At 39.8% G+C, this 14,365-nt stretch overlaps 1 protein-coding gene across 3 annotated transcripts in view; it reads left to right on the plus strand.

Moving 5' to 3' along the window:
* Positions 1 to 14,365, plus strand: part of kiaa1549la (KIAA1549-like a) — a 303,560-nt gene that overhangs the window by 180,033 nt on the left and 109,162 nt on the right. For 2 of the 3 annotated variants that reach the window (XM_062035891.1, XM_062035892.1), the window contains exon 12: positions 5,937 to 5,972. The exons of the other annotated variant lie outside the window; for it this stretch is intronic. In XM_062035891.1, the coding sequence (XP_061891875.1) occupies positions 5,937 to 5,972 (36 nt within the window). The remainder of the gene's footprint in view (positions 1 to 5,936; positions 5,973 to 14,365) is intronic. 3 annotated transcript variants of the gene reach the window in all.

The following is a 14,365-nucleotide window of genomic DNA, read 5'->3' on the forward strand; positions in this document are numbered from 1 at the left end:
TCAGGAAATGATTCACAGTGGGTAAACATTAACAGAAAAAGAAAAAAACAAAAACGATGTTGGGGAAAACAAAAATAATGATCTAATCACTCTAGTATCAATCATATACTGATTGCACCCTTGGTATCAACATCACCAATTTATGAATCAATCAGCATTCTTCTTAGTGCTGACTGTGACAATACTGACAACAGTTGTTATATTATACTTTGAAGACTCTAATTAATCTACTTGTTAATTCTCTGTTAATATCTACTTATTTTCTGCTGCAACATGGTTCAATTTACACTTCTCAAAGTTTACAAAATAACGTATTCCTCTGTGTTGTTTCAAGCTAGTTCAATGTTAGCTTAGCGGTTGGTTAGCTATTAAATGCCTGCAGCTAGCTTGTTTTCAGTGTGTAACATGTTTAGCCTCGCTCTCCAGTAATAATTATACTAATAATGATACTTAAGATACTAAGAAATGCAGTTTATTTGCAATAAGGGAGGTAATTATTATTAGCTGAGGCAGGGATGCCAAGTTTCAGAAAATGACAAGAGTGAGACTTCAGTGGCATGATGCATATGACAAAAAAAATTGCTTTTTTAATGCTGATTTGACCTGAATTAACATATATTTAAGCCTTAGGACATTAGGACTGACATCCTCCCTGCACTGTGGCCTAATGCTTGTCTTAATTAATCATACCTTAGAAATGAAAATCATCTCCACCATTTTTCTCTGCTGGCTCTTCCGTCTCATCATCTGCATGTGTTCTCTATTTGTATCTCTTCTACATCTCCATCCTCACTGTCCTCAGTCTCTTCTGATCCCTCTTGATCTCCCAGTGTTGCCAAATCCTCAAGTAGCTATTGTCATCAAAGTTGCTAGACGTTGATAGATGACATCATTGCCTCATTTGCATAATTGATTACAATGGATTCTGTAGGAGAAAGGAAGGACATTGTGGGAGACATAAAAAGTGAGCTAAAAAATACAAACTATGATTATAACGGAATTAATTTTATTTTGTTTATACTTAGTTTAGTTGTATTTGTCCTTGTTCTACATTGGTAAATGTTAGAGTATCAAATTTGATCATAAGACTGCAGGGTTGGATTCACAAACTAACCAAATCTATGACTCGCAACATTAGGTTTGTTTTTATTTGAAGCGTGACAGTGCTGAAACATTTACAGTCGTGGTCAAAAGTTTACATACACATGTAAAGAATATAATGTCATTGTTGTCTTGAGTTTCCAATCATTTCTACAACTCTTATTTTTTGGTGATAGAGTGATTGGAGCACATACTTGTGTGTCACAAAAAACATTCATGAAGTTTTGTTTTTTAATGAATTTATTATGGGTCGACTGAAAATGTGACCAAATCTTCTGGGTCAAAAGTATACATACAGCAATGTTAATATTTGGTTGCATGCCCCTTGGCAAGTTTCACTGCAATAACACTTTTGTTAGCCATCCACAAGCTTCTGGCAAACTTGTCTTGACAAAATTGGTGCCTCCAGAATCTCTTATCTTTGTCCATGTGATGTCAGATGAAACACAAATTGAGCTGTTTGGCCAACAAAACCCAGCAATATGTTTGGAGGAGAAACGGTGAGGCCTTTAATCCCAGGAACACCATTCCTACCGTCAAGCATGGTGGTGGTAGTATTATGTTCTGGGCTACCTACCGTCAAGCATGGTGGTGGTAGTATTATGTTCTGGGCCTGTTTTGCTGCCAATGGAAATGGTGCTTTACAGAGTAAATGGGACAATGAAAGAGGAGGATTACCTCCAAATTCTTCAGGACAACCTAAAATCATCAGCCCGCAGGTTGGGTCTTGGGCACAGTTGTTATGCCGTGGCGAGAATGAGGACTCAGATGCAGAAGGAGGACGATTGACACAGGCTTTATTTTAACAGTTTTCTTTGAATTATATATGGACAGAGTGATTAAAACAAAGTGGCTACAAAATCTATCTTTGATATATTAGAGTAACAACAGATATATATCATAGGGCATAAGGCAATAAACGGAAAATCACTCCATAGGGAGGAAAAAGGCAAAAGCAAAATTCTACACGAATCTAATAACAAAAAAACAACAATCTATGATGAACTACAAAAAAGGGTAAATCACTCATGCAGAGGAGACAAGAAGCTATAAACAGAAAGAACGCTATAAAGAGCTGAGAGAACTACAAACTAAAGCGCTCCAAGAGGAAGAAAAAAAGAAGGCTAAGCACTATGGAATTAGCACAAAAAACTTGACCAAAAAACTTTGGCAAAACAAAAATCACTCTTTCTCAGAGGGAACAAAGAAATCAATAAATAAGGCGAGGCAATACTTATCAACTTGGTTCGAGACTGTGGACGAAGGCTGGCGGTACCTGACGAGACCATATACTCTGGCACAAGACAAGAGGAGGGCGAGACATTTATACGCATGAGGGAGGATGACACAGGTGGGCACAATCAGGAGAGACATCAGACCAGTGAAAAGGGAGGAAGGACAAGTGATCTGAAACGAGAGGGAGAGTTAACCTTTCAAAATAAAACAGGAAATGACAAGACGACATGAAACCAGACGAAACCCAGACAAGACTTCACCCAGGTGTGACAACAATGACCCCAAACACACGTTAAATGTGGTAAAGGAATAGTTAAATCAGGCTAGAATGAAGGTTTTAGAATGGCCTTCCCAAAGTCCTGACTTAAACATGTGGAAAATGCTAAAGAAACAAGTCCATGTCAGAAAACCAACACGTTTAGCTGAACGGTACCAATTTTGTCAAGAGGAGTGGTCAAAAATTCTACCAGAAGCTTGTGGATGGCTACCAAAAGCGCCTTATTGCAGTGAAACTTGCCAAGGGACATGTAACCAAATATTAACATTGCTGTATGTATACTTTTGACCCAGCAGATTTGGTCACATTTTCAGTAGACCCATAATAAATTCATAAAAAAACCAAACTACATGAATGTTTTTTTTGACAAACAATGCTCCAATCACTATCACAATCATCTGTAAACCGAGACAGAAATAGCGGCAGCTTTGCACGGAGGTGATGTGTGTCTCCTCTCTACTCTGACTGCATCACAACTTTATTGTCATTGCACTTGAAAGTACAACAATTGAGTTTTCAATGCAAGCTGTCTAAGAGCAGACATTCAGTAGACAGGGAATCGCCTTTGAGTAAAGGCTCACGGCAGCGATGCTTGTACGTTGAGGACATTAGAGTATTGCACGCTTTCATGTCTCCAAAACATCCACAAAAGTTTATTGTTCTCAAAAAATAAATACACAGTGTATGGGGAAATACAACTGTGAGAAATCTCAAGAGAGGCTTGGCAGCTCTGGTTTAGGGGAGCGATTCCGCACTGTGTAAAGAGACACATAATTAGCTATTAGCTGCTTGTCCGATGGGGGATTAAAAATGCATACAATGTCAGCCATAGGGGATTGGAAGGCATTAATCTGCAATGGTAATCACAAACATTGTCACAAAAATCAGCCGATACTGATCGGTAGCCAATCGATGGGCACATCCCTAGTTTTCACCAATGTCATAATTACGGTCCAGACATGGACATCACACCATCTTGGAGGTACACATTTGTAAACATTGAGTAAACTTAAATTGAGTCATGGACAATACTGTAAGTTAAAATTCCGCAACAAAACGAAGCAAACATTTTTAAAGCTGCAGTGGTCAACATAAAATATGTACTGGATACAAAATTTGAATGTTATCTAATTCCTCCCATCCATCTTCTGGCTGAGGTCTGCAGCCCCGACTCACCTCCTTTATTTTCAAAACTATTCTGTCCATGCTGACTGTTGGGCAGACAATAGTACTGTAGTTGTATTCCTCTGTCTGCTCAATTGTGACAGCCGGGAACATTGCAAAAATTAACCACTTGACATTTTCTAATGTAGCGCTTTGACGAGTATGACATGGCTGACTTCCGGATTGGTGTCTCATCCTATCTTTCATCAGAAAATGTATTATGGTATTGTAGACACTTGAGTAAACCTAGACATGTACCCAATGGGTTCCCGCATAATTTGAGGACACCAAAATCATTAAAGGCCTACTGAAATGAATTTTTTCTATTTAAACGGGGATAGCAGATCTATTCTATGTGTCATACTTGATCATTTCGCGATATTGCCATATTTTTGCTGAAAGGATTTAGTATAGAACAACGACGATAAAGATTGCAACTTTTGGTATCTGATAAAAAAAAGGCTTGCCCCTACCGGAAGTAGCGTGACGTAGTCAGTTGAACATATACGCAAAGTTCCCTATTGTTTACAATGATGGCCGCATGAAGTGAGAGAGATTCGGACCGAGAAAGCGACAATTTCCCCATTAATTTGAGCGAGGATGAAAGATTTGTGGATGAGTAAAGTGCAAGTGAAGGACTAGTGGGGAGTTGAAGCTATTCAGATAGGGAAGATGCTGTGAGAGGCGGGGGTGACCTGATATTCAGCTGGGAATGACTACAACAGTAAATAAACACAAGACATATATATACTCTATTAGCCACAACACAACCAGGCTTATATTTAATATGCCACAAATTAATCCTGCATAAAAACACCTGCGTGTTTGTTACGCTATCTCCTAGCTCCTCTGCTAGCTCCTAGCTCCATAGAACACGCCAATACAATTCAAACACCTGATCAACACACACAATCACTCAGCCCAAAAGACCGTTCACCTAACCCAAGGTTCATAAAGCTTATATATTTTTAAAAAGTTAAGTACGTGACGCGCACATACGGTCAAGCTCTCAAATGTTTAGCAGCCAAGGCTGCATACTCACGGTACCTGATATTCAGCTGGGAATGACTACAACAGTAAATAAACACAAGACATATATATACTCTATTAGCCACAACACAACCAGGCTTATATTTAATATGCCACAAATTAATCCTGCATAAAAACACCTGCGTGTTTGTTATGCTAGCTCCTAGCTCCTATGCTAGCTCCTAGCTCCATAGAACACGCCAATACAATTCAAACACCTGATCAACACACACAATCACTCAGCCCAAAAGACCGTTCACCTAACCCAAGGTTCATAAAGCTTATATATTTTTAAAAAGTTACGTACACACGCAAAAAAAAGTTGCGCACATACGGTCAAGCGATCAAATGTTTAGAAGCCAAAGCTGCATACTCACAGTAGCACGTCTGCGTCTTTGTCATCCAAATCAAAGTAATCCTGGTAAGAGTCTGTGTTGTCCCAGTTCTCTACAGGCGTCTGTGTATCGAAGTCAAAAGTCCTCCTGGTTAGAGTCTCTGTTATCCGAGTTCTTCCATCTTGACTGCATCTTTCGGGAATGTAAACAAAGAAGCGCCGGCTGTGTACTGTTGTGGCTGACTACGTTCGAAAAATACGTCCATTTCGCACCGACAACTTTCTTCTTTGCTTGCTCAGCTTCCTTCTCCATAATGCAATGAACATGATTGAAACAGATTCACGAACACAGATGTCCAGAATACTGTGGAATTATGAAATGAAAACAGAGCTTTTTCATATTGGCTTCAATGTGGAAGGCATACCCGTGTTCCCCGGTCTACGTCACGCGCATACGTCATCCTCAGGGGCGTTTCGAACCGGAAGTTTAGCGGCAAATTTAAAATGTCACTTTATAAGTTAACCCGGCCGTATTGGCATGTGTTATAATGTTAAGATTTCATCATTGATATATAAACTATCAGACTGCGTGGTCGGTAGTAGTGGGTTTCAGTAGGCCTTTAAGACATACATAAATAGTCAAAAACCCATGAAGTCAACCCTAATTCTTCCTTCATGCCTTTCACATACCCACTTATATCTCAGGCCTCTCATTTCCTTTCCTTTCAGTTTTATTATCTTTTAAATTGTTTCAACTCTCTCTTGACCTTTTGCCTTTGCCTCTTTCCTGTTCAGACTTCGTATCGGCGGGAGGGCAGTTACCACCACCAGGTACTGTCTAAAACATGGTTTGGTGGAAGACTGTATGGCTGAAGGACTGATTTGGATTCCTGCATTGTTTATATATGTGCTGCTTTTGTTGTTGTTGAGTGAACTCATGTATGGTGGCGGATGTTTTATCAACATAACATGATCCATGCTCCTCACAGGCCATGACACTTCACTAGAAAGTAAGGCTGCACAGATAATCACATTTTAATCACTATCTTGGCCGCCACAATTAAATGAGGGTGCTCGTTGACCATATTAACATTTAAAAAGCAGGCTCCGCCGCGTATCAAATCAAATATCTTCACAGCAACAGCGTCTTAAAGTCCTGCGATGCTGTAATGAAACCACTGGAAATATGTGATGCATTACATTGTAATTTTATGCATGTTCGAAATGAACTGACAAACCAACCATCCATACTCAATAGAGCCCGGAGACACTTTTCCAACGAGTGCCAACATTTCTCGCCGGTGTTCTGACGAGACGTGCTCCCCATTGGAATTTATGCACTCCTGCATCTGCACATGCTAATGAATCCAGGGAATGCGGTAATGTTATAAATGAAGTACTCTTTCATGTGAGTATTATCGTTAACACTAATAATGCTATATGTCTGTATTTTGTCTTTATTATACTCTTCTTCCACTACAAACGATCAAAAATTTGATTAGGTGGGTGTCCAATTGATGACACACGGGTGTTTTTTTATGGCATCCCAAAAAAGGCCATGATAATGAACAAAAAGAGCAATATTTGTGTTTAAATAGATTTGTAATGTTTATTTTGCCTTTGCATTTTTATTTAGCCATTTAAATACAAATTACATAATGATATTACATCCATGCACAATAATCGTGATTTCATTATTGATATAAAATAATTGTGATTATTATTTTGGCAATAATCGTGCAGCCCTACTAGAAAGTGTGAGAGATGCGGAGGGGCCACGGGGATATGTCAAAGTGAAAGGAATAGGGGTGCAGAATTTCTCGCCTGTTACTAAAGATTTAGAGTTATTGGGTTAGAGTGAAATGGCCGGAATAAACAACGTGTTTATAAAAGCAGCCTAATGGGTTTGATTTTAAGTGCCGGCAGCCATTTTTTTACTGACGCACATAAAAACAAACAAGGGAAAAACCTAAAACCTGGGCTCTAAACACTTTTTTTGTGCCACATGTAGAAAAATGTGTATTTTAGATTGGCTATTGTTCAAACATCTTTACTTTCAGTTTAGTTACTTGATTGTCTCTTTATTTTGACTAAAGCTGCAAATTCTCAACTTTCCCAGCACACAGTCTTACCAACATTGATGTTTTGTCATATGAATATGCCAGATATATTAAGTTTCCCCAAGTAAAGGGGTGATTCCAGCATGTCACAGACAGAAGACATGCCTAAAACGTTTAAGTCCCAAATCCAGAGGTCATTCTATGGTTTATTCTTGTTGCACTGGATTGTGCCAGTTTGTTTAGGAGTTATTTTACCTATGGTTGAATGGTGAGAGGGCTGTGTAAAGAACACCCGTAGAATACGTCAATATCATCTCAATATTTTAATCACACAAACATTGCATCAATATTAAACTATAGTTTACATGCATCCATCCATTCATCCATTTTCTACCGTTTGTCCCTCTCGGGGTCGCAAGTTTACATGCATATACATTTAGGCTATGTCTACACTAAGCCGGATAACCCCTTAAACGAATAAATATATAGCCTACACGGGTAAGCGCACCGTCTATTTCTTGAATCTCCGGCTCTTAGCTTTCTATAGACTCATTGATCGTTTACAAACTGAGTTCGGAGAGGAAGTGACGCCAGAAAGACAGCGCCCCACACAGGACGTCAGAAGGAACGCGCCACAGCCGGCGTCATAATAAAGCGGTTTCGTAACTCGGAGCTAACCACTGGAAACATGGAGGCGAGTCATCCAGACATGCCCGTGTTTCTCCTTCCATCTGTACAGACGCTTGTGGGAATCACACATGAATACCATAAGAGAAGAAAACGCGCGATTGCAGCTATTTCGGATACAACACCTCAGACAGCAAGAGAACTTTCGAATGTCCAGGTCAGCTGTGATTCTAGTTATCGAAAAACTTTGTCCATTTGTCGAAAGAGAGACAACGAATGACAACAAAAGAATGCGGGCCCCCGTGGATGTGATTTAAAAAAAGGTAGCGTGTGCTTTGAATTACTATGCCGTCGAGGGAAGACTACGGAAAACGGCAAATGTTTTTGGACTGGCAAAGCAGACTGTATCAGTTATTGTCCGCCATGTATGTCATGGACTCAACGTCTAGGTCCAGAGTATACAAAGTTCCCAAAAACGAATGGACAATGAAGGTGAAGGCAAAATAGTTAAATGTAAGAACTTGCACACAAAGCAACACTGGAGGTGACTATGACGTGCGCATTTTCCGCGCATGTGTACTAGGTCGCGTTGCGCCGGCGGACGGAGGGGGGCCGAGGGGGTGTTTAACGACCATTGTGTGTGTGTGGACAATGATAAGGTTAGGTGGGATTTACCCTGGATAGTGTAAAAGGAGCCTTATTTTCTGTATCGCTTATTCAGTTCAGGATCACAGGAACCTGCAGCCTATTCAAAACTAGGAATGATTGGTGTTAAACACCCTGGCCTGAGTGTCAGGAAGTCACAGGGTAGACTCATACAGATGGCCATTCACACTTGCAATCACCACTACAGGCAATTTTCACAAAATTTGCTGATTAATTTGGCGTGGTCCCCAAGGTCTGGGTTTGGGTTTTAAGGATGGCATAATTCTCATTTGCCCCACTTTAACATTGTGACTCTTGGACAGCAGCAGTGTTCATCAAAACTGATCCATTTAAAGAGTTCCATGTGTGCACCAAAGGGTTAAAAACACAATGCATCTGTTTGTACATGAAGGATCTAATTTACCCAGCATTGTGTGTGTTTGTTTGGTTCAGCCTCTTGTCATGGTAAGAGCATCAGGCCAGGTTTTGTGCATGCAGCACGATAATACACTTCCTCCATCGGCCCTGCAAGTATGTCCTGAACATAAATCATTATGACTGCACCTAATGAAGCTGCTGTCTCAGTTCAAATTAGACAGGAAGAGAAGTGTCTGTTTGATAGTGCAAGAAATGAAAGCAAGGACATTTAGTGCTGAGTGGTCGCTATCCCAGCCACTTAGGGCCTTAGCCTTTTAGAAATGGTTGGAGCGTCTTTTCTCTTGGTTAAAGAGGTGCACAAATACAAGAAGACAAACGTACATGCACAGTGTGACAATAAGTCAACACAAGCAATATGACATGTCAGGTGTCTTTTTCAGGGTTATTTCCATCCACTGTCATTTCTGAGAATCATGCGCAACATCCATTACACACCAATCAATGCATGATGCAGCCCTAAATGCTAATGATCAATGCTTAATAGGTTCTCTGTGACACAGCATGCCATTACCAGCACGGCACACTGTGAATAATGTTTTTCGTATAGCTATATATACAGTATATATATATATATATATATATATATATATATATATATATATATATATATATATATATATATATATATATATATATATATATATATATATATATGCAGTGTCCCCTATCAGGTTGAACAAAAAGGCTGCTCTTCAATTTGTCCTGATTCAGAACCCACAGAAAATTATAGGTGGATGGCGTGCGCAGTGGTGTTGGTCACCGGCATGACCACATAGGCTGTTTTAGTTTACAGTCAGCCTAACACTTCACTGAAGATCACTCCGTCTGGGATAAGGTGTTGTGACATAGGGGAAAATCACGAACTGACGAAACCTACTCGGATGAGAGGCGAATTGTCTTCTACTTTCCGTAAGAGTTTTTCTTTAAAGGCCTACTGAAATGAATTTTTTTTATTTAAACGGGGATAGCAGATCCATTCTATGTGTCATTCTTGATCATTTCGCGATATTGCCATATTTTTGCTGAAAGGATTTAGTATAGAACAACGACGATAAAGTTTGCAACTTTCTGGTAAAAAAAAGCCTTGCTCCTACCGGAAGTAGCGTGACGTCACCGGAGGAAGGACTGCTCATATTTTCCTATTGTTTACACCAGCAGCGAGAGCGATTCGGACCGAGAAAGCGACGATTACCCCATTAATTTGATCGAGGATGAAAGATTCGTGGATGAGGAACGTTAGAGTGAAGGACTAGAATGCAGTGCAAGACATATCTTTTTTCGCTCTGACCGTAACTTAGGTACAAGCTGGCTCATTGGATTCCACACTTTCTCCTTTTTCTATTGTGGATCACGGATTTGTATTTTAAACCACCTCGGATACTATATCCTCTTGAAAATGAGAGTCGAGAACACGAAATGGACATTCACAGTGACTTTTATCTCCACGACAATACATCAAAGAAACTCTTTAGCTACTGAGCTAACGTGATAGCATCGGGCTCAAATGCAGATAGAAACAAAATAAATAAACCACTGACTGGAAGGATAGACAGAAGATCAACAATACTATTAAACCGTGGACATGTAAATACACGGTTAACAATTTCCAGCTTAGCGAAGCTTAAACATGCTGTTGCTAACAACGCCATTGAAGCTAACTTAGCTACGGAGCTAACATGATAGCATCGGGCTCAAATGCAGATAGAAACAAAATACATAAACCCCTGACTGGAAGGATAGACAGGAAATCAACAATACTATTAAACCATGAACATGTAAATACACGGTTAATGCTTTCCAGCTTGGCGAAGCTTAAAAATGCTGTTGCTAACGACGCCATTGTAGCTAACTTAGCAACGGGACCTCACAGAGCTATGATAAAAACATTAGCGCTCCACCTACGCCAGCCAGCCCTCATCTGCTCATCAACACCCGTGCTCACCTGCGTTCCAGCGATCGACGGAAGGACGAAGGACTTCACCACGATCATCCGTGCGGTCGGTGGCTAGCGTCGGCTAGCGTCGGCTAGCGTCGGCTAGCGCGTCTGCTATCCAAGTCAAAGTCCTCCTGGTTGTGTTACTGCAGCCAGCCGCTAATACACCGATCCCACCTACAACTTTCTTCTTTGCAGTCTTCATTGTTCATTAAACAAATTGCAAAAGATTCACCAACACAGATGTCCAGAATACTGTGGAATTATGAGATGAAAACAGCTATTTTGTATTGTATTCAATGGGGTACCGATACTTGCGTTTCACTGGTTACGTCACGCGCATACGTCATCATCCAAAGACGTTTTCAACCGGAAGTTTAGCGGGAAACTTAAAATTGCACTTTATAAGTTAACCCGGCCGTATTGGCATGTGTTGCAATGTTAAGATTTCATCATTGATATATAAACTATCAGACTGCGTGGTCGGTAGTAGTGGGTTTCAGTAGACCTTTAAGTTTAATAGCATGAAAAACAAAGTTCAGAACTATTTCTTTGCGTTCTTGCGAGATGTTTAATAGTTAATGGTAGATATCAGTAGAGCTGTCTACTCTGTAGTGACCCTTGAGAATGGTGAGGACGACTGTCAGGGTCAGTCCATGTTTGATCTCAAGCATGTCTTTTAGCGGAAGCTCTGGAGTGACAGCTCTAATAACAGCCTCCACCATTTCCACTTCAGTTTGGCCTTTCTCGGTTCCGGCTTCAATCTGGCACAGCAAACTCAAATAAGACAGCTTGTCTTTGTGTCCACTCTCTTAAATTTGTCCAAAGATCTTTAAATCCCTTCTCAATGTTACTTCAGGCAAGGTTGGCTCTGTTCGGCTCCAGAGTGGTGATCCAGCTGTCATTTGGAGCGGGGTATGATGTAAGGACTACTTTTTATCTGGGCTTTCCTCCGAAACAGGCTTTCTTGATGGTTGTTTTATTTTTGGGAAAAGTTGTTGTTTATTTAGTCCTTAGATCAGTGGTTCTTAACCTGGGTTTTCTGCGTATTAAGGATACGGCAACAGCAGAAGTCAGACTGATTTGCAGGTGTGTAATTTGTTGTGAGTTTATGCACTGTGTTGGTTTTGTTCTCTGAATAAGGTGATGTTCATGCACGGTTCATTTTGTGCACCAGTAAAAAAACATGGTAACACTTTAGTATGGGGAACATATTCACCATTAATTAGTTGCTTATTAACATGCAAATTAGTAACATATTGGCTCTTAACTAGTCATTATTAAGTACTTATTAATGCCTTATTCGGCATGGCCTTATTATAACCCTAACCTTCTAACCCTGGCCCTAACCCTCTAACCCTAACCCTAACCAAATGACTCTAAATTAAGTCTTTGTTACTTAGAATATGTTCCCCTAGTGTCCAAAAAACTTTAAATTAAGTCTTTGTTACTTAGAATATGTTCCCCATACTAAAGTGTTACCAAAAACATATAACATTGTCTTGAATTTGAAAAAAAAACATTTTATTTTTCACTAAAGAAGGGTTCGGTGAATGCGCATATGAAACTGGTGGGGTTCGGTACCTCCAACAAGGTTAAGAACCAATGCCTTAGATGAAAACTAGTAGGTCAGTATAAAACTGTTACAATTCTTCATTCTCCTGAACTACCTTAATGTTGTCCAGCACATCTTGCAGATCTGATCAGGGCACGCCTTGACTTTCTATTGAGTCGAAGCTATCCTATTTCAAGTACCAACAGACATCCACTCGCGGTTCCTCTTCTAACCGCCACATTGCTGCAGTAACTTGGTCACACAGGTGCTCCATGTTGCCACATTAAGGAAATTTGACTCTTTGGAAAGGAGGGTTGAGATTTTAGTTATTTCCTCTTCTGCCTCCTCCTGGCTGGCTTGCCAAAATATGGTCCACGTATAAGAATGGGACAGTACTCATTCAAGTGCAACACAGTTACTTATTTTTTGCTGGAAAGCACTCTGGGTTTTCTGTAAATAAGCAACAAAAAATACAAAGCCGGTCAGGGTGACTGTTGTGTCGGTGTTTATAAACGGCTTATGATGACCACTCTTTATCAGTGGTTTGCTCACAGTTCTTTAGCCACCCTTTGTAACGTAGTCAAAGTGCGCAACCTGCTGACCATAAGCCAGGTAATTATGTGAATACACAGTATTAACCCCAATTGTAAAAGTAAACAGTCATTTGTTATACAAAAAAAATGAATGGGGGGGGGGGGGGGGGGCAATAATTTGCGAGGTGCCACTATACAGTAACTTATACCTCAATTATACCTACCGTAATTTCCAAACTGTAGAGCACACCTAAATATACAGGTGAAACTAAAACAAATTTAAAATCGTGCACATGTTTATTTCAGCAATTTGATTTACAAGTTCAAACTAATATGACATAGGCTCATAACATGCAGCTCAATATATTCCAAGCCTTCTTTTGATACACTTTTATTGATTAAGGCTTACAGCGTATAAAAGCCGACATTTTAAAATCTCAGAAGATGTTGGGTTTTCAAACACAAAGTCATGATCATCAACATTTTAAGAAATAAAGATCCCCAGCTTCTAACAACCAAGTCACGTCCGTTGTGTCCTTGAGCAAGACACTTCACCCTTGCTCCTGATGGTTCGTGGGTAGGGCCTTGCATGGCAGCTCCCGCCATCAGTGTGTGAATGTGTGTGTGAAGGGTGGAATGTGGAAATAGTGTCAAAACGCTTTGAGTACATAGAAGGTAGAAACACGCTATACAAGTATAACCCATAACCCATATTATGTATTTTGTATTTTGTTCAATCCCAGATAGGCTGTGACTTAAAGAGAACACGTTTAAATTCATTGAGTTCTTATTTGGGTTTTTTAAGATTAAGATTAGTTTATTTCAAAGGGGACAATGCAATTTCATAAAACACATGACCACACATGGTTAAAAAAATCCAGAATTATCTAGAAGGCTAGTTTTCATCTGTAGTCCCCTGGCCATGATGTAAAAAAAAAGCAGTACAATTACAATTTCAAAGAAAAAGAGAGAAAAAGAAAAAAAGCACACAACATATACGATATAATAAAACATGAAATACAACATCACAACATAACATTTATCTTAGCATCAAAACAGGCTCATCTTTTAGTGCTGGCAGCTGTAGGCGTTGATAAGCCACTTTTTTTTTTTTTTGTGAAAGTGCACCAATTTATTTTTCAGGATTTTTAATCTTGACAAACTTGAAGTGTTCGTCTGGAGGAATATTTGTGATATGTCCATTTTCTGAACGTGTTTAATCTATTTTTGTAAAGTAAAACAAAGAAGGCAATCTGCAGTTGTCTTTATTTTTAAATGATCATGACATGACTTTACCAGTCTGGCCCACTTGGGAATAGATTTTCCTCCATGTGGCCCCTGAGCTAAAATGGGTTTGACACCTCTGGTCTATAGGGATGATGCTCGAAACCGGTTTTCCCGGTTGTTCGATAAGAAAAGAACCGAGTCCTCGG

Source organism: Entelurus aequoreus, linkage group LG24 (genome assembly GCF_033978785.1).
Source record: "Entelurus aequoreus isolate RoL-2023_Sb linkage group LG24, RoL_Eaeq_v1.1, whole genome shotgun sequence".
Classification (NCBI taxonomy): Eukaryota; Metazoa; Chordata; class Actinopteri; order Syngnathiformes; family Syngnathidae; genus Entelurus; species Entelurus aequoreus.